The 19227-nt window shown below is 38.1% G+C and overlaps 3 protein-coding genes across 3 annotated transcripts in view; 2 read left to right on the top strand and 1 right to left on the bottom strand.

Annotated features, from left to right (window-relative positions):
- Window positions 1-723: 723 nt before the first annotated feature.
- Window positions 724-10129, top strand: LOC139952984 (alcohol dehydrogenase class-3-like). Its single transcript, XM_071952342.1, has 10 exons — window positions 724-870; window positions 1743-1844; window positions 2313-2542; window positions 4673-4805; window positions 5557-5643; window positions 6554-6683; window positions 7193-7323; window positions 7575-7710; window positions 8460-8598; window positions 8877-10129. Exons 1-10 carry the CDS (start codon window positions 850-852, stop codon window positions 8902-8904), a joined length of 1137 nt encoding a protein of 378 aa, XP_071808443.1. The 5' UTR covers window positions 724-849; the 3' UTR covers window positions 8905-10129.
- On the bottom strand, window positions 9132-16960 carry LOC139952983 (methionine aminopeptidase 1-like). The gene is made up of 10 exons (XM_071952340.1): window positions 16828-16960; window positions 15992-16126; window positions 15422-15482; window positions 15140-15231; window positions 14629-14780; window positions 14350-14420; window positions 13486-13617; window positions 12732-12875; window positions 11416-11481; window positions 9132-11239 (listed from the first exon to the last, which is right to left on the bottom strand). Exons 1-10 carry the CDS (start codon window positions 16951-16953, stop codon window positions 11073-11075), a joined length of 1146 nt encoding a protein of 381 aa, XP_071808441.1. The 5' UTR covers window positions 16954-16960; the 3' UTR covers window positions 9132-11072.
- Window positions 16961-18184: 1224 nt separating this feature from the next.
- LOC139953084 (calcium-activated potassium channel subunit alpha-1-like) overlaps window positions 18185-19227 on the top strand; it is a 99964-nt gene continuing 98921 nt past the window's right edge. The window contains 1 exon segment of the mRNA XM_071952489.1: window positions 18185-18674. Within this exon segment, the coding sequence (XP_071808590.1) occupies window positions 18354-18674 (321 nt within the window). The 5' untranslated portion in view covers window positions 18185-18353.

The raw sequence follows: 19227 nt of genomic DNA, 5'->3' as shown, positions 1-19227 counted from the left end.
TCTACTGGGTTTCCCACAGCATACATAAAGATGGGAACCCTTTTATGTATGTGGATTTTCCTCCCACATTTAAAACTGAAACGTGCGTGACATCTTGGGTGCCGCCGCCGCGTGCGCCTTGAATAAAGGCTAGGAAGTATTGTTCACAGCTAGATCGCCGTGGGAGTAGACTTGAATCAAGTCCCGTTCTCGTGCGGGAGGTCCTTAAAGGAACATGTTGCCTTGGATCGGACGAGTTAGTCTATAAAAAGCGTTTGTAACCATTTTTTACAAAATGCATATGGTTAGAAAGATGTTTTAAAAGTAGAATACAATGATCCACACAAGTTTGCCTCGAAATTGCGAGGTTTGCCTTTTACTGTGCGAACCAACACGGTCGGCCATTTATGGGAGTCAAAATTTTGACTCCCATAATGGCCGACCGTGTTAGTCGACGAGGTAAAAGGAAAATAGTGCAATTTCGAGGCATGTTTGTGTGGATCATTGTATTCTACTTTTACAACATCTTTTTACCCATGTGCATTTGATAACAAACGGTTACACACGCTTTTCAAAGACCAACTCGACCGATCCAAGGCAACGTGTTCCAATGTGGTCCAGGCAGGTAGGGGAATGCAGAGTATCACAAAACAAACGCTTTCTGAGATTGGAACGGGAATGGGACTTCAGTCAAGTCTAGGCCGAGTGCGAAGAGCGAACCGTGTGCAAAAAAGTCTTTTAAAAAACGCCCTCTTTTGAGAAATACTGTAGTAGTAATTCTTTTAGTCCAAAGTCCTTGACCGGAGTCGTTTTGGTTGCTGAAGACTGTTGTCAATTTCCCACATAATTCCACTCTCAGTGATTATAAGCATGTCTGATACTGCCGGAAAGGTATGCATTATATCTGTTTTATGAACTATTAATGTGTACTTATATTATCAAACAATTTCATGATTAAGACTAAGCGTAAACTGCACTCTTTACCTGTTTCACGTGTTGAATGGTGCAATGACATTTCTACTACATAGCCGGCCCCGGGTCGACCCTGGTGTGTGGTTGGGTTTTTTTTCCAGGACGAACGTGGGTAATTATCTGCACACGTTCGTCCTGGAAAAAAAAAGGATAACTTTCCGTATGGCGCCACCACTTTTTCACTCATTTTTACAAAAAGGGATATCTCATTGAGGTGAATTAGATACTATATTATTTCATATCGAATGAAAAACTGGTGGCGCCATACGGAAACTTTTCCAAAAAAAAACCACCACACACCGGGGTCGACCCGGGGAAGCTAAACGAACGCACCCATTGTTTGTGTATGGTCATTGAGGTAGAATAGTCAAGCCTCATTATGATGTAATATAACCATCGGTAACCATGGAGGTAGAAATTTGATATTACCGTGAGTCTCGCAATTCCGTGGTACCAGAAAAATTCCCTTTGTATCGTTGTGAATATGTCATCTTTAGACAACTTTCATAAATCATAGTACAGTGAATTGTCATGCCATTGTTGTTTATTGTAATTGTTTAGACAATAAATCATAATGTGTTTGGATAACAATAGAGGAATAACTAAATGGTATAACTTTCCATATTGCGCCACCACTTTTTCACTCATCATTTTTACAAAAAGGGATATATCCTCACTGAGGTCAATACGGTAAATTAGATACTATCTTTTTATATCGAATGGGAAAAGTGGTGGCACCAAACTTTTCCATGTGTTTTTATTGACTTTTCCTATTCTACATTGTTTTTCAGCCAATTAAGTGTAGAGCTGCCGTTGCCTGGGAAGCTGGCAAACCACTTAGCATTGAAGAGGTGGAGGTTGCCCCGCCCAAGGAGGGAGAAGTTCGCATCAAGGTCAGTAAAGTGGGTGACTAGTAGTATTGCGACTTTTGATTGGGGTGTTTTCATTTTCGACGACAGATGGTTGTGCGACGATTAGTAGTTTTCAGCAAAACATTGTCGTCACTAGTTGCCGTTTTCAGCACAATCACATTTAAAATGAGGGGCGACCGTCCTCAAAGTCGACGCATGCGCAGATGATGCCAAATGTCATTATTACTTTTAAGGTTGAATTTTACGCAAACATCATGCCGCAAACATCATGCCGCAACGCATCTTGGGAAATTAAAATCATTCGCGACTAGTGCCAAAGTCGCAATTATTTGAGGCGTGACTAGTTCAACTCTTAATGAGTATTAATTTTACTAGTCGCCCATTAATTGTGAATAAACCTTTTCAAATCAAAGCAATACCATAGGCCCTTTTGGTTGTTATTCCAGTTTGCAATGAAATTCTCTTGTCATACAATCTCTCTGACTACAGGTTGTAGCGACAGGTGTTTGTCATACAGACGCCGGTACCCTGAGTGGCACCGATCCCGAGGGTAAATTCCCCTGTATCCTCGGTCATGAAGGAGGTGGGATCGTCGAAAGTGTTGGCCCAGGGGTGACGTCGGTCGCAGTGGGGGACCATGTTGTACCACTCTACGTTCCGCAGTGCAGGAAGTGCAAGTTTTGCTTGAGCCCCAAAACCAATCTGTGCCAAGTTATCAGGTAAATGAATCTGGCCCGATTCCATAGAACTGCCAATGACTTGGCACTAATGTAAAGCGCATTAAAGATGCTATGTCAGATTTTTGGCCGATTTGACCCAAAAATTTTGATTTAAAATTCAATAGGTATTTTGATGGGGGTCGAGAAAGTACAAGCTTTCATTTGTATGGGGCGCCGTTTGTCCATTAATTGTTTGACACTTTTAAGGCATGTTTTTACCATGGTTTACAGCAATTAGATGTAAACCATAGAAACTGTTGCCAAATCCTGTTATGGTTTACATACCAGTAAAGTATTTGTTGTGTATAAGTTTATGGTTTACAAACCATGAACATACGAAAAACATTTACAAATCATGGTTCATAAACCAAGAAAATGTACGCATCTTAAAAACATGGTTTATAAACCATAAAAAATGAAGCATCAAATTCATGGTTTACAAATCATGGTTTACAAACCATGAAAATTGAGACATCTTAAAAACATGGTTTATAAACCATAAAAATTGAAGAGTAAAAATCGTGGTTTACAAATCATGGTTTATAAACCATAACAAATGAACCATAAAATCATGGTTTGTGACAATGTTTTATAAACCATGAAAATCAAGACTTCTTAAAAAACATGGTTTATAAACCATGAAAATCGAGACTTCTTAATAAACATGGTTTATAAACAATGAAAATTTACACATCTCAAAAACGTTGTTTGTAAACCATAAAAAAAGTCCGCCAGTTATTAGTAGCAGTAAAAAAAAGTGCTCAAAATTAGTTTTTGTCTGGATCCCGACAACATATTACGTGACCAATTCTTATGTGTTTTATAAGAAACATGTTAAATTTTTTGTCATAGTATCTGACCATTAAAAGTAAAAGTTAAGCTTTTTTTCGTTAGAGCGGGTGATACTCTTTGAAAATCGATTTTTTAATGTTTGGGGCCAAAAATCTGACATAGCATCTGTAAGACGGTTATAGTGAAATGCGCTGTATAAGAATTCGTTATTAATATTATTATTATTAGAAAAATACACATTTTTGAATGGTCATTTTGTGGAGATCTCAAATCTCATGGGAAGTAGAAGTTGTGTGATTGAATTGCATCGCCTTGGACATTGTGCCGATGGTTATTAGATAAGATTATTAGATAAGACTAAGCTTATCAATCAATAAATTGCAACATGACAAACAATGGCCCAAAACTAACCAAAGAGATAATATGAATGTGTTGTCACCAACTAGTAGATGAATTAAAACACTAGCAAGGTTTGCCAGGCCTGTATGCTTCGTGTTTGAAAGTAAGCTTGGGCGATATCGATTTATTTTATTCACGATATATCGCCGACAATATATCGCAATGTTCGATATAATCGCGATTAATTAAATTTGACATCATCAGTCTTCAAACTCCCAGTGAAAGTTGTAGAAGAGACAGTCATAGCATAAGAGAGGTATTCTAATGACCTATTCTCCTGGTTTTACTCCAAACCTAGGGGTGCAAGATGTCTCAGCTAGAAAATACGTCCCGATATTACGATATTTAATCGATATCGCGATATATCGCGATATATCGCGATATATCGATATTTCGATTAAAACCAAATCGATCCGATATCGAAATCGTTTCCAAGTTAGTATCGCGATATTCGATACTATCGTGATATCGCCCAAGCTTATTTGAAAGGGCAAGGGCACCAAGGCATTTTCCTCTAGGTAAAGGGTACTCTACCCTATGAGGAAATTGTAAATTACTACTGGAGCATTTCAAGAGCAACAAGGCAATAACCAGGGAGCATGGAGGCAATCGCTTTGGTTGCCTAAGTGAAGTATTGGGCCTCGTTTTTGTCAGTGACAAGCCAGCGAGACAAGTTTGTTTGTTCTTCCGCTATTCCTTCAGTATTTTTCACTAGTCCATACCTTGCATTCAGCAGGAATGCTTGTCTATTACTTTGCTATTTATTATTTAACCATCTTCTCCAGAAGATGAACAAAATGTAAAATAAAATGTAAAAATATAGAACGACCCCAACTCATTTAGAGATTATTTTTCCAAGTGTTACAGCAAACCATTACTAAATCGTATTGCAAAGTTTCAAATAGTTTGAAGATTCGTCCATGTTTATTCCGTAACCAGGGTGACTCAAGGCAAGGGGCAGATGCCAGATGGTACAACACGCTTTACCTGTAAGGGGCAAGACGTGGTGCACTTCATGGGAACATCAACCTTCAGCGAGTACACCGTTGTAGCCGAGTTGTCGGTTGCTAAGGTAAACCTTCTTAAAATCAACATTATACATGTTCAGGGGCCTCAGATTGATTACAAACTGTGAAGGTCGGTTCATATTAGATGTGTTTTCACTGCGGATGCGCGAGCAGTGCGCAGTGTGTAATAAATGCATGCAAAAGAACCCGGTTCACTTACCAAAAAGAGGAGGGGTTCGCCACAGCACCTTGTAAGCCATTACACGGTGCTATGTAAAAGGAGTAGGTCTCACAACTTGTTAAAGACAGTGGCACTTTTGGTAATTTTCAAAGACTAGGCTTCACAGTTGGTGTGTCTCAACATATGCATAAAATAACAAACCTGTGAAAATTTGAGCTCAATCGGTCATCAAAGTTGCGAGATAATAATGAAAGAAGAAAACACCCTTGTCACACGAAGTTGTGTGCGTTTCGATGGTTGATTTCGAGACCTCAAGTTGTTAATCTGAGGTTTCAAAATCAAATTCGTGGAAAATTACTTCTTTCTCGAAAACTATGGCACTTCAGAGGGAGCCGTTTCTCACAAGGTTTTATACCATCAACCTCTCCCCATAAAGGTTTTATGCTAATAATTATTTTGAGTAATTACCAATAGTGTCCACTGCCTTTAAAGCGTCAATGAGTGAAGGATATGCTTGCAATATAAGAAGCCTCTATTATTATTATGACTACTTTTATTTTATTATTTCATGGTCAAGGACCACCTGATACTGCTTATTATTCATGGTCTGTTGTTTTTGATTGTCTTGTGTTCAGGTAGACAAGGCAGCCCCATTGGATAAGGTGTGTCTCTTAGGATGTGGTATATCAACTGGATATGGAGCTGTCCTCAACACTGCAAAGGTAAAACGATGGTCTTTTGATGGCGAGAAAATGAAATTGAATTAAAGGATTTGGGTACTTTTTCAAAATGTCCATAGATTTACAATAAACTTACAGGGTTTGAAGATAATGATAGTGGAAAGCTTCTCTTCAAATATTACTTACTGAGGTGCTGTAGTTTTTGAGAAATGAGTAAAACAATTTCATGAAAATACGTTTGTAAATGCTTAAAATAATTTTCGTCTCATGAGACAAAAATTATTTCCATGACACTGTTTTACTCATTTCCCAAAAACTACAGCACCTCAGCACGTAATATTTTCAGGGAAGCTTTCTACTATCATTATCTTCAAACCCTGTAAGTTTAATGTAAATCTGTGGACATTTTGAAAAAGTACCCAAATCCTTTAAAAAGAAAGTTAATTGTATGTCACCAAGCAATCTAGGGCAAAAATAGTTCAATTTAGTATTAATCCAACCAATGATGAACAACTTATTAATTTGCTATTACTAATTGTTATTATTTTATCAGTACCAGTAATAAATACCGTGGCCAGTTTCCAGACTCTAATTGGTCAAAACCCGATCACGTGGGGATGTATTAACAGGTGATAAAGGACCAGCAACAGTTGACAAAGGACCAGCTCTGGAAACTTGCGGATAAATGGCATACATTGTGTACAACTAGTTTTCACTTTGCGTTGTATCGCATGCTTTGCATTGGCATTGGTTGGTGCAGCCACCAACCTGGTCTTTTCGATGCAGCTAAGACCGGATCCTCACACTGTTTTTTTCCTTATTATTGATTGGTTTATTTCACAAATATTTGTAATAGCTTTACAGCCTTAAGGAGGCTGAGTTAAGTTTTATTTTTACAATTTTTAAAATTTGAAGTTGACTGTGGTTCTCCTTTTTGTATTTCCATGCTAAGGTTGAGGAAGGAGCAACCTGTGCTGTGTGGGGTCTTGGGTGCGTTGGTCTGGCCGTTATCATGGGATGTAAAGCCGTTGGTGCCTCCAAGATTATCGCCATCGATATAAACCCAGACAAAGAAGCTATAGGTATGTATCATCATCGTCATCATTTTAGGTTATGTTCATCCAGTATTTGCACGCTGTGACTGGGGTCCATGGCGTTTTGTACACCCCCAAGGGGGCAAATGGCACCGAGGATGTACAAAACCCATGGACCTCAGTCACAGCGTGCAACAATTGTTTTGTTATACCTTTATCACATTGTTATTCCTCTTCTTGAAGTTTTGTTGTCATCTTCAAACATTATTACGACAGAGTGTTTCATTAGTCGCTACTAATATTTGATTCCCAAGATGCAGTGCGACATATTGATTGCCGCAGGCGCAGTATAGCAAAATTCATGCTGAAAGGATTGAAGGATTGTTTCCGTATGTCTGGTTGTGTTTGGTAAGTAAGTTATGCTGTCGTGGATAGCAAGCAGGTTTTTTGTATTGGTCGTGGCAGAACAATTAACCGAGTAGTTAATCAATAGCCACAACTTCAACACTAGTCACACCAGTCGCCCATGCTTATGACATATGTTTTCTCTCTCACAGCTAAGGAGTTTGGCGCCACCGATTTCGTGAACCCCAAGAAGTTGGACAAGACCTTGCAAGAGGTTCTCAGTGAGATGACGGACGGAGGTTTGGATTATACATTTGAATGCATCGGAAATATCCACACTATGGTAAGATGTTTCTTTTGTACTCTTGAACTGTTTTGCCATTTTTTCCAAGCTTCTACTTATCAAAACAGCCCTATGCTCTTTATATTATGCTTATCCTGCTAACTGCTAAAAAAAATCCTTCCTTTTTTTCAAAAAGGGAGTACGCTAAACATGTTTTGTTTTTGTTGGCTTATTACATTTTTTCATTGTCCCATATCCAAGAATCATTTTGAATTGCCACCATTTAATGCATGTTTTGTTTGTCATGACAGCGCCAAGCCCTAGAGTGCTGTCATAAGGGGTGGGGCGTGTCTACAATCATTGGTGTAGCAGGGGCAGGCCAAGAAATCTCAACACGCCCATTTCAACTAGTCACCGGGCGTGTCTGGAAGGGAACTGCCTTTGGAGGTATGTATAAAAAAGCTCCCGCAGTTGGTTGTAGATTGAGTAATGTTTAAATGAGAAAATAGAATCATTGATTCCACGTAAACTGCATCTCTTTGGAACTCCTTGTCCTCCATTCTACAATCTAGACTGTTTTAAAGGATTTGGGTCCTTTTTCAAAATGTCCACAGATTTACATTAAACTTACAGGGTTTGAAGATAATGATAGTGGAAAGCTTCCCTTCAAATAGTACTAACTGAGGTTCTGTAGTTTTTGAGAAATGAGTAAAGACAAGTCACAAAATAATTTTCGTCTCAGGAAGACGAAAATTAATTTAACATGTAAAATCCCATTAACCAGTTATGATACTATACCATAATCATAGCATAACTGGTAAATACTTTTTTAAATGCTAAAACTGAGACGTAAATTAAGTAAAGTTTCAAGGGAAGCTTTCTACTGTCATAAATCTGTGGACATTGTGTTTTGTGTTAGGAAAAAGTACATGGACCCTTTAAGAGGAACATTAATTCCTACCTTCAGCTCCCCTGAGTTCTTTTCACATTCAATCATCTTCTTATAGCCCCATACCCTGAGTAGCTTTTCTGGTCAAAAGTGGAGAAATCACATCCCTGTTTACCTTCTTTATGTAACTCTTTGCAATTTGGCTCATGTTTTGTCAGTTTTTATTTTTTTTTTAAATAAACCATGACTGAATTTAATAAACCAACTACCTCCCCCCATTATTCACCCCGTGTTCAACCTTCCACAGGATACAAAAGTCGCGACAGCGTTCCCAAGTTAGTTGACGATTACCAAGCTGGCAAGTTGAAGGTGGACGAGTTCATAACGCACCATGTCGACTTTGATCAAATCAACGAGGCATTTGACCTACTTCACGCTGGCAAAAGGTAACAAATAATAATATGCAAAGTTTTCAGCATGTTAAAATTTTGGTTGTAACAGACCCAACTAGTTTTTTTTTTCAAGGGTTTTCAGACACAGTTTTCTCAAGTGTGACCTCATTTCAAAGGGAAATTTTCATTGAAAACAAAAATTCTTATTATGAACTGCATAACCAATTTAGCTTTTAGACTAAAGTTAAGCTAGTCCTGTATTCTTTTAGATCTGATTTGATCACACAACTTGTTTTACAAAAACCCCGTTATTCTGTGTTTTTTTATTTCAGCATTCGCACCATCGTGCATTTCAAGTAAGACGCGGCGACAACGACATCTGCTGAGCAGGCAGGGGCCAATTTCATAGATCTGCTTAAGCAAAAAAATACTGCTTACAAAATTATGCAAGCAGAATATCAGCCACAGATAGTACATGTGACATTGTATGTTGGTTGGTAACTTCATTCTGGTAAGCATAATTATTTTGTGGTTAGCTACTTTGTTTTGCTTAAGCTCTTAGACATTTGGCCCAGATGACTCCCCAGTTTCATACTACATGTATATTTTTTATGTAATTTCTTGAAAAGAAAATTAACTTTGATTTGATATCTATGATGTCATTATAAATTAACAACCAAATCATTCTTGAAAATAAAGCAAATCTCAAAAAATATTCCTCAGATTTTAGCATCATTTCATTTTGTTTCTGTAGTAAAAAAAAAAGAGGTAAAATTGTGTCTTTAGCCTAATAGCAGGGGTACTTTGCCTACTTTTAGCATAGTTGTAAAGTTTTGCTTTTTGCACTTCTAGTGAAAAGGTCAACAATGTTTGGACTGCTTAAAGGCAGTGGACACTATTGGTAATTACTTAAAATAATTATTAGCATAAAACCTCACTAGGTGACAAGTAATGGGGGGAGGTTGATGGTATAAAACATTGTGAGAAACAGCTCCCTCTGAAGTGACGTGGTTTTCGAGAAAGAAGTAATTTTCCACGAATTTAATTTCGAGACCTCAGATTTAGAATTTGCGGTCTTGAAATCAAGCATCTGAAAGCACACAACTTTGTGTGACAAGGGTGTTTTTTCCTTTCAGTTTTGTCTCGCAACTTGGACAACCGATTGAGCTCAAATTTCCACAGGTTTGTTATTTCATGCATATGTTGAGATACACTAACTGTGAAGGCTAGTCTTTGACAGTTACCAATAGTGTCCAGAAGGTCCTTAGTGAAATCTTCTTAAACGTGGCTTAATGTTGCCGCGCCCACAACAATTGCTGTGGTGCACTGTGCTTTAGTTGTGGTGTCCTTTGCAAAGTTCCAGTACAAATTGACTGTTTCCTCTTCGAAATGCACCTTACCAGAGCAAAATTGGTGTGCCCCCTTCTAGAGCGGCTCAAGGCCTTTGTTAATTCGTTAATCAAAGCACATTAATTGACATAGATCCCAAATATTAAATAATATGAATGTTAAACTTGACCATGTGATCTGTGCCTATGAATATGATTGGTTTGATAGTCATTGAAAATGAAACACAATAATAAAAAAACATGAGAGGCAAAGAAATGAAATTGTACTTATTTATTGTTTTCTTTAGTCATCATATCAAAGTAGTAACGGCTTACTTTAGTGTGTAGGATTTGAAACATTGCGTGGTGAAGAAACAACCAAGTGAGGTTTATGGAGAGACCATGTAATAAATCAATTTATGAGCCGTGTTGGTTCTGAGAAGAACAGGTGGTCTAACAACTCGATATTTCGATCAGTATGCTCTGATCGTCTTTAGGAGAAAGTTGAAACACAGGCCGGACACTTCACGGAGACAACGATGGCGATTGCCTCCATGCCCCCTAGTCATTGCCTTGGTGCCCTTGAAATGCTCCAGTGGAAATTGTTTTCCTCAAAATGCCTTGGTGCCCTTGCTCTTTCAAAAACAAAGCATACAGGCCTGAATGAATGATTTCTTAAACTACTGGTTTTTCTCAGAACCTCCACAGCTTTTATGAGCTTTTCTTACATGGTGTCTCCACAAACCTCACTGGATCCTAGTGTCCTTAACACAATATAATTATTTGTAATTTGAAAATGCTTTATTTTCAACCCATGGCGGGATCTTTTCAACATTCTTGCGTTCAATCCTCTACCTAGATGCTTATAAAACACCACTCATTTATACAAAAATAATCAACATTATGATAGTCTGACCCATCCAAGAGAGTTTCTGACACTTTAAATTATTCAATTGCCCGTTTCTAATCTACTCATGAAAAAGTAATCTACTTTCAAATAGGTTAACTTTTTTATGAGCTATATTACAATTACATAAACCCATTGGTACTTCACCCATGTTTTTATTTCTGCAATTCTAAAACCTAAAATGACAAATGTATTGAAAGTAAAGATCGTACTTTTCTGAAATTTTACAGTGAAAGTATCTGTAACATTGAACATTTGTGCATGTGCAACCAGCGTCCTTAAGTAGTTGACATTTACATCTGATCTAAGAAGTGCGGCTGACCGTTCTTTTCTCTTCTGGCCGTTAAAACCTCACATCCAGTCTCGGTCACCAAGAGCGTGTGTTCAAACTGGGCTGACCGTTTACCGTCCTGAGTGACCGCTGTCCAGTTATCTGGCCAGGTGTCATCCCTCCATGAACCTGGACAATTGAAAAAAATACCAACCATAACAAATAAACGGCTATTAATACATGGTTCTTATATAGTGCCATATATTCTCATACAGAACATAGCAAAACCTCAACAAGCTATGCATTTTATTTTCAAAACACAACAGGCACTGAACAAGTTAAAAGTCATTGTTTATTCACCGTACCTTCACATATCATTGGTTCAATGGTGAAAGCATGACCCGGTTTCATCACACCTGTTGCCTTGTTCTCTGTGGAGAAATAAGAAATTTATCAAGATTTTTACAATTTTTATGCTAAGAAATAAGGATTTTAAAAGTTTCAACATCCAGTGTAGTTTGGAAACAGAGATGTGCACTTTGCAGCCAGCAATATACCATGTGGTCTACACAGTACACAGTCGACCCTCCCACTGTCTGACCATTCAGTTATGCACATCCCTTTGAATAATAGAAGCACTTTGCAGCCTGTAATAAGATATGATGGAAATGCATCTAAACAGTACACAGTACACAGTCAACCCTCCCACTGTCTGACCATTCAATTATGCACATCCCTTTGAATAATAGAAGCACTTTGCAGCCTGTAATAAGATATGATGGAAATGCATCTAAACAGTACACAGTACACAGTCAACCCTCCCACTGTCTGACCATTCAATTATGCACATCCCTTTGAATAATAGAAGCACTTTGCAGCCTGTAATAAGATATGATGGAAATGCATCTAAACAGTACACAGTACACAGTCAACCCTCCCACTGTCTGACCATTCAATTATGCACATCCCTTTGAATAATAGAAGCACTTTGCAGCCTGTAATAAGATATGATGGAAATGCATCTAAACAGTACACAGTACACAGTCAACCCTCCCACTGTCTGACCATTCAATATGCACATCCCTTTGAATAATAGAAGCACTTTGCAGCCTGTAATAAGATATGATGGAAATGCATCTAAACAGTACACAGTACACAGTCAACCCTCCCACTGTCTGACCATTCAATTATGCACATCCCTTTGAATAGAAGCACTTTGCAGCCTGTAATAAGATATGATGGAAATGCATCTAAACAGTACACAGTACACAGTCAACCCTCCCACTGTCTGACCATTCAAGTTCACATCCCTTTGAATAACTGAAGCACTTTGCAGCCTGTAATAAGATACGATGGAAATGCATCTAAACAGTACACAGTACACAGTCAACCCTCCCACTGTCTGACCATTCAATATGCACATCCCTTTGAATAATAGAAGCACTTTGCAGCCTGTAGTACAGATCTAAACAGTACACAGTACACAGTCAACCATCCCACTGCCTGACCATTCATTCAGCACAGTGTATTTTGCTCAGAGTGCTGGGCGAAACTTGTTATTTCTGGGCAGTCCAGCCCGGCACTGCCCACTGTGGCTACCACACTGAACGCAGTGTACAAGTTCAAGTAAATTTTTCTTTGTCAACCCAAAGTTATTAAAAAAAAAAAAAATTGAACTTACTTGCATAATGAGGAACGCTTGGTGCAGTATGGAACAACCTATGAATACCATGACCGCAGTAAGTTCGTACCACTGAGTACTTATGAGCTTGGGCGTGTTTCTGGATGATGTCTCCCATCTCACGATAACGTACGCCAGGTCTCACTGTAAGATATACAACAAATACATGTAAAATATCCGAAATAACAAAACATACAGATTACAATATTTTGTAATGTGACGAATGAATGTTAAAGACACTGGACACTTTTGGCAATTGTCAAAAAACAGTCTCCTCAACAATAACAAAAAATGTTAAAATTCTGGCAACCACAATACCTTGAAGGAAAATACTGAATGTTAAAGTGCCTTGAGCGTCACTGAGTGACGGGTATGGTTTATTTATTTATTTATTTATTTTAAAAAATGCCAACGCAGCATACCGCTGAATTGCGACATGATTTACAATCATTACAAATATTACAACAATTAATAAAAAGCTTTTCAATAGAAAATACATAGTGAACATTTGATTAAAAAATCACAAAAACAAGGGCCTGCCAGAAATGTACAGTTTGACTACATTTATATACATTTAAGACCAGAAAAATTTAGCAATATATTAAAATGGTTTTAGGTGTTCAGGAGCTTGGTGAGGTAAGGCAAGGGGCTTTTTTTGGAATCTGTTGGTTTTGCAGTTAAACAGACCAAACTTGTCTCGTTGGCGCAGTAAGAAGCCAGTATTATTAGAAGAAGTCACTATTATTATTGTTACCTTCATCAATAGCTAGCTGTAGACACTTGTGGGTAACGGCTACCAGTTCTTTACTCTTCTCGTCTACATTCCCGACGAAGAATGTCTCGTTCAAGTCGCCATGGAAACCATTGTGATAAACAGTAATATCAACTACAGGCACGAAAGTAAAAACAAAAGAAAAGTCAACTGTCATTTCTACAGATATTTAAATGATAAATGTGCCGCTAGTGCGTCTGACCTGGTTCCTCCAATAGAGGGGTGTTTGAGTCTCTAATAGGTATTAGTGTCATCTTGTTTGGGTCATGTTAAGGGTTCAGATCAGAATGTCTGACCAGACGTCGATTTCACAAAGAGTTAGGACTCGTCTTATCTCAAGTTAGGACGAGTAAATCATCCTAACTTAGGATTAATCTTAAGGTCTGCATGCTACAGTTCAGGGTTGGGACTCGTCCTAGGTCCTAAGATTAGTCTTAAATTAGAAAGAGTTTTGTAAAATCGACGGCTGGTTCCTCCAATAGAGGGGTGTTTGAGCGTGAAACCTGGGCCCAATTTCATGGCTCTGCTAACCCTAAGCACAGAATCGACGCTTACGGAAGCTGGGCATTCTGTGCTTATGGCAAGCGTATTTAACAGGTTAGTGGCTTGTGCGCGTGCATACTCAACATTACTAGGCACTCTACACTTACAAGCCTAGCACATACATTCGGTGCTTGCACATAAGCTGGGAATCTTGATCGTAAGCACAGAATTCAGCAGTAAGCCACTTACCGAGACTGGCATTGAGCTCGTTTGTGGCCAACTTGCATAAAACAATACTTCGTCATACAATAGAAAAACTAATATGACATTTGAGAGAGTTTTACAGTTTCTGATAACTCTCACCATTCATAATATCTCCATCTTCCATTGGGCGTTTATCTGGTATGCCGTGACATATGACCTCATTCACTGACCTTAAAGAAAAGGTTGCAAGGAAAGCGTAAGAATATTAAGTATGAAAAAAATTATTTTTGACGGTACTACAGAAAAAAGGTAGTGGTAGCACTTAAAGACCAACTAATTACATAAAAATAAACTACATGAGCTTTTGTAGCAACAACTACTTCATACGAGTATTTTAGAATGTGCGCTTTCTAAACTTTAATATCATTATTAACTCACGTGCAACAGGACTTGGGGAATTTATGATAGTTCAATGGTGAAGGATAGCAATTCCTCTCTACACAGGCTTTGTGCACAGCTTCATCAATGTCGTCAGTCGTAACACCAGGTTTGACCATAGCAGCAGCGATATCTAGAACTTCTCTTCCGAGCTGAAAAGAAACACATTTCAATTGTTATTTTCAGATTTTCAGATCTCGTATTCCAGCGAGTAAATTGGTTTTTGTCCAAAAATAATAATAGCCTTTGAGATATTAAAAATAATAATAACAATTACACAGCGTTTATAAAGCCGCACTAAATCTGGTGTAAAACCGTTCAAAGGCGCCGGTCAAGATGAAAAAGAGGGAAATAATTTGCATCTTTATGATAAAGAAACATTCTATTTTATTTAATGGGTGGTTCAGACCGTATTAAAAGGACAAATTAATGGGCAAGTCTGACTACTAGGCTGAAATATAATTTAAAAATCATAAACAGAAGCAAAACATAGAAAGGACTTGATTCTCACCCTGCAAGCTACTCTTAGACCTTCAATATCTTCTGCCGGCAAACACTTGATCTGTGTGCTTCCTTTAACAGCCATTTCACTTGCTGGATAACCTGCTCGAATTAACACATAACATGAAACCAATAAACTGTTTATCACAATGTTTTATACTATCAACAACTCTTCATTCCTCGTTATTTTGACACCCAAAGTGTCCAGTGCCTTTTTTAAAGGCGCTGGACACCTTTGGTAATTGTCAAAGACCAGTATAATCCTTTAAAGACTCATGTTTTCCCTACATACCTTCAGAATGATCTGCATAATCTGGTCTTCCTATATGATCTGGAACAGTACGTGGCTGAGACTGGAACAAAAAAAATAGCGGACGTAAAAACAACTTCAACAAACTCACATGCATGTCAAAAATCAAGCATCGTTTAGGTACCACTAGAAAACAATGGATTTGGATTAAGATAATTATTTCATTTGTTTTTATCATTTTATTCCACTCATGATGACCTTTTCTTATGTATATTATTTGGTTTGCGATAACACCATGTGTATCTACTTGGTGGTAGATTATGTTCTCTTGTCGTGCTTTATTTTCTACTTCCAAAGAGTAGATTTTCAGGATATGCGAGGCTTCTGGATTCATTAGACATTGATGATCAAACAGAGTTCTTAGAATTATGATTTTTGAAAGCCGTGAAAACTTAGTGACATTGTCAACATTGTGAACATTGGTCAACATTGTCAACATTGGTCAAAATTGCTCTTGTTGTCGAGTCTTGTGCATGTTGTCTCGTTACCCTCCGACCGATGGGAGGATGGAGGGTTACGATCATCACACTATGTCAGGAGACCTTTTCTTACCAAGGGATGAGGGCGCAGTTTTCCTGTGAACATGTATCCAGGCCACGGGTTGTAGGTTCTAGTGTTCAATTGCTGATTGATTCTTTCCTTTTTGTGAACCTCTTTGTGAGCATTCCAATTTCCCTTGAAACATTCCTGGAACAAAATCAGACGAGACAAAATAAATGATAACTTAAAAGAAAAGAACCATAACCATAACCAGGTAAAAGGATCAAGCACCAAACAAGTTGCAAGTCACAAATATTTGTTTTCTAACTAAGCCTAAACTAAAGGCTAAAAAGTCAAGTCTCAAAATATTTTTTTTTTCAAACTAACTAAAGTCAAAAGTCAAGTAAAAAAAAGTCATTAGTTACAGGTCAAGATGTCAAATTTCACCAGTCTCGTGACACTCTGCTCTGAACCCCGACACCCCCCCCCCCCTCCACAATTCAAAATTTGAATTAAATTAATATAAAAAAATAATACTATTTCCATGTATGTATCTGGTACCTCCATGGTCCAATACAGATACTGTCGTAATGGAGCTAAGTAAGTTTTTGGTGACCCATCCCATCTGCCAGTGCCAAATCACAACCACCCCCCCCCCCTTTCCCCAACCCAGACCCAAGTAACCGATGTCCGTTTTAATTCGCGCAAGCCAGTTTGGGAATTTGCATTCGCGCAATTTCATTTGTAAACTAAAGTTTGCGTCGTAAAACAAAATTATGGCTTGCGCGAAGTTGAAAAAGGTCATCTTCGAAAACTGCGCAAACCAGACACATGCTGCCGCGCGCACGACAAATTTTACGTTAAATCAAAACATGTATTAAAAACGAAGACCACTTGCAGTTTAGTACCTGAGAGCAGAAGTAAGATCCCTGTATACTCAGTTTGATACAGGTAGGACATTGTAACCGAGACGTATTACCACAACCCGCTGTAATGCACGGCTTCCCACTCAACAACGCAGCTTCACTCGCCATCTTGGAAACTAACTAATTCTTTACTTAAGGGGGCGCGCTATCGAAACCTTTTTTTTTGGGGGGGGGGGTGGGGGGTTGAGGAAGGTGAATTAAGGGGGCGGGGCGGGAATGAACTGGATTTGAGATTAAAATTTGTTTGTTTAATTTAAACTTCCACAGGGAGATAAACGCAACCTGTATGATTATGAATTACAGAATTAATCAATAAAAAATTGTGATTCACAAAAATGAAGTTGTTCACCCCATCAGATTTCATTGTCTTCATCACATGCATCTAAAACCAAAGATACATAGCGCCGTATGGTCTTATCTCAAGATTAACAAAATTAATGGTGGTCGTTGGAAAAGTTCAGAATGTGTTTTCTATTGAGCCATAAAATTATATGAAAAACTTAACTTTTAACATGAAAAACTCAAGAGTTTCCCCGGTTCGAAAAATTTAGTTACTGTTCGATGTGCACAATGCACCGAGATGAGACGGCTGGGCCACGACCATAATTGTTACCCGAAAGTTAAATTTTGAACCCGGAATGTTTCAGAACATTTTGAAATCGCTCGAAAACTCAATACTTCAGCAATGCTGCCTCCCAGAGCATTGTTTGCTTCCGGCTGTTTTTCCCCCATTCCCTTTCCTCAACTTATAAAAGTTAATTGCAACTTGAAACAATTAGTTAAAGAGGGAATTCCTCTACAGGGTGTTTACATTAAGAAACAAGTATCCCAAATCTGTCACTAAATATCGGTGGACCAAAGGTCCTAGCTTTTTAATTCTTACCAAATCAATCCTCATGTGCAGCTGTTCCATTTCCAGCTGTTCCAAGTCCATTCTTGGGATACATTGATATTTGTTAATATACTTTTTTGGGGGAAACACCCTGTAAAACGGTGTCAAATTTCTCCTTCTGCCCATAGACGCCTATTTAAATAAAATTTATGCTCATTTTTCTTCATCATAAAGTGGATTTGTCTAGTCAATAAAACTCAAGTTTTCTGAATAAGATACCTATGGAAATTTTGAGCGGTCCTAGCTTTTGCCTGTCATCGTACGGCGCGATCGGCCCGATAAAAATTAATAATTAAAGAAAAGCTCATTGAACGTTCTAGCGCCCTCTATTTACTTTCAATCGGGCAATGTCAACTACGTTTCATTGGTAACGGAATTCAGAGCTCGTTTGGTTCTTATTTTAAGCTGTGCACCAGCGAAGTGAAAGTTTCGGCATTGAGAGCTCGAGCTAGCTCGAGTCCGTTTCGTGTGTGTTGAGTGTATGCGATTATTACATGTGTGTATTGTGCGTGTGTATTGTAGCAACGTTCAACAAACAACGTTCAACACGAACTTGTTATGCTAGAAATTCTGAAAATGTAACCCCGAAAGTTTGCCCCAAAACTACGCAGCAAAGATGTCGTTTGTTAATTTAACTGAAGAACAATGCTTCAAGACTGGCTGTCCTGAAGACGAGTGCAGACTTCGGTACTGGTTTGTGTTTTTGAGTTCGAGTTTCGTCACCTTTTTCGGAGGATTTGTGACCATTTTGATTTTCCGTCTTGTGGTGTTGATAAGTTGCAAACGGCGTGTACACGATGCTTCGCCGCCGACGCCGAGCCTCAATGGACCGATGTTCAATGGCAAGAGTCCGGACCTCGAAGTGCCGTGGATGACAGCCGTGAAAGATTGGGCCGGTGCTCTCATATCAGCTCAGACAAAAATCGGCAAGTTCTTGGTAAGAACAAGTTCAAGTTAAGAAATATTCACGCAAGAAGAGTTTATCAATTACTTTTTTGTTTAACTTTTAATACTTCATTTCATTCAATCTAATTCTACCTCCACCATGTCCAATGACATGAGCACGTTGACATTCCATCGTAGTGTAATTGTATTCCTGTGTCTGTAGTTCTAAAAATTTATACTGACTAGGTAAGAATATTTCCTAATTTGATCAAGATCAGAGTCAATTTAGTTCAAATTGATACAATGAATTGATTCAACTCTTCAACTCAAGTCTTGTAGCTCTGTAATTTGTATTTTTTGTGCACCCATTTTTAGTTGTCAACAATGTCAGTAATAACTAATAATGTCATCAAAATGCATTGAACTGTCAAAGATATTCATTTTGTTTGCCTTTAAAATTACAGACAAAAAGCAGTTGGTTATAATATATTATCTTGTTATATTATATGATTCTTGTAATAATATTTTTTCCACCAACAGGTACATCATTTTCAAGTACTTTTCTAGATTCATAAATTTGTTCAAATGCTTGTGAGATGAGATGA

This window comes from Asterias amurensis, chromosome 21 (assembly GCF_032118995.1).
Source record: "Asterias amurensis chromosome 21, ASM3211899v1".
Taxonomy (NCBI): domain Eukaryota; kingdom Metazoa; phylum Echinodermata; class Asteroidea; order Forcipulatida; family Asteriidae; genus Asterias; species Asterias amurensis.
The sequence above is the reverse complement of the archived record's forward strand: the minus strand, read 5'-3'. Positions and strand labels throughout refer to the sequence as shown.

Bases quoted from the DNA above. Each gene is read 5' to 3' on its own strand.
- LOC139952984 (XM_071952342.1), top strand. From the start codon at position 850: ATGTCTGATACTGCCGGAAAG. The intron at 871-1,742 runs GTATGCATTATA...ATTGTTTTTCAG, and splicing joins TGTCTGATACTGCCGGAAAG to CCAATTAAGTGTAGAGCTGC. The intron at 5,644-6,553 runs GTAAAACGATGG...TTCCATGCTAAG, and splicing joins CTGTCCTCAACACTGCAAAG to GTTGAGGAAGGAGCAACCTG.
- LOC139952983 (XM_071952340.1), bottom strand. From the start codon at position 16,953: ATGGCGAGTGAAGCTGCGTTGTTGAGTGGGAAGCCGTGCATTACAGCG. The intron at 16,127-16,827 runs GTACTAAACTGC...ATTTTGTTCCAG, and splicing joins GATCTTACTTCTGCTCTCAG to GAATGTTTCAAGGGAAATTG. The intron at 15,483-15,991 runs GTAAGAAAAGGT...TTTTTGTTCCAG, and splicing joins AACTGCGCCCTCATCCCTTG to TCTCAGCCACGTACTGTTCC.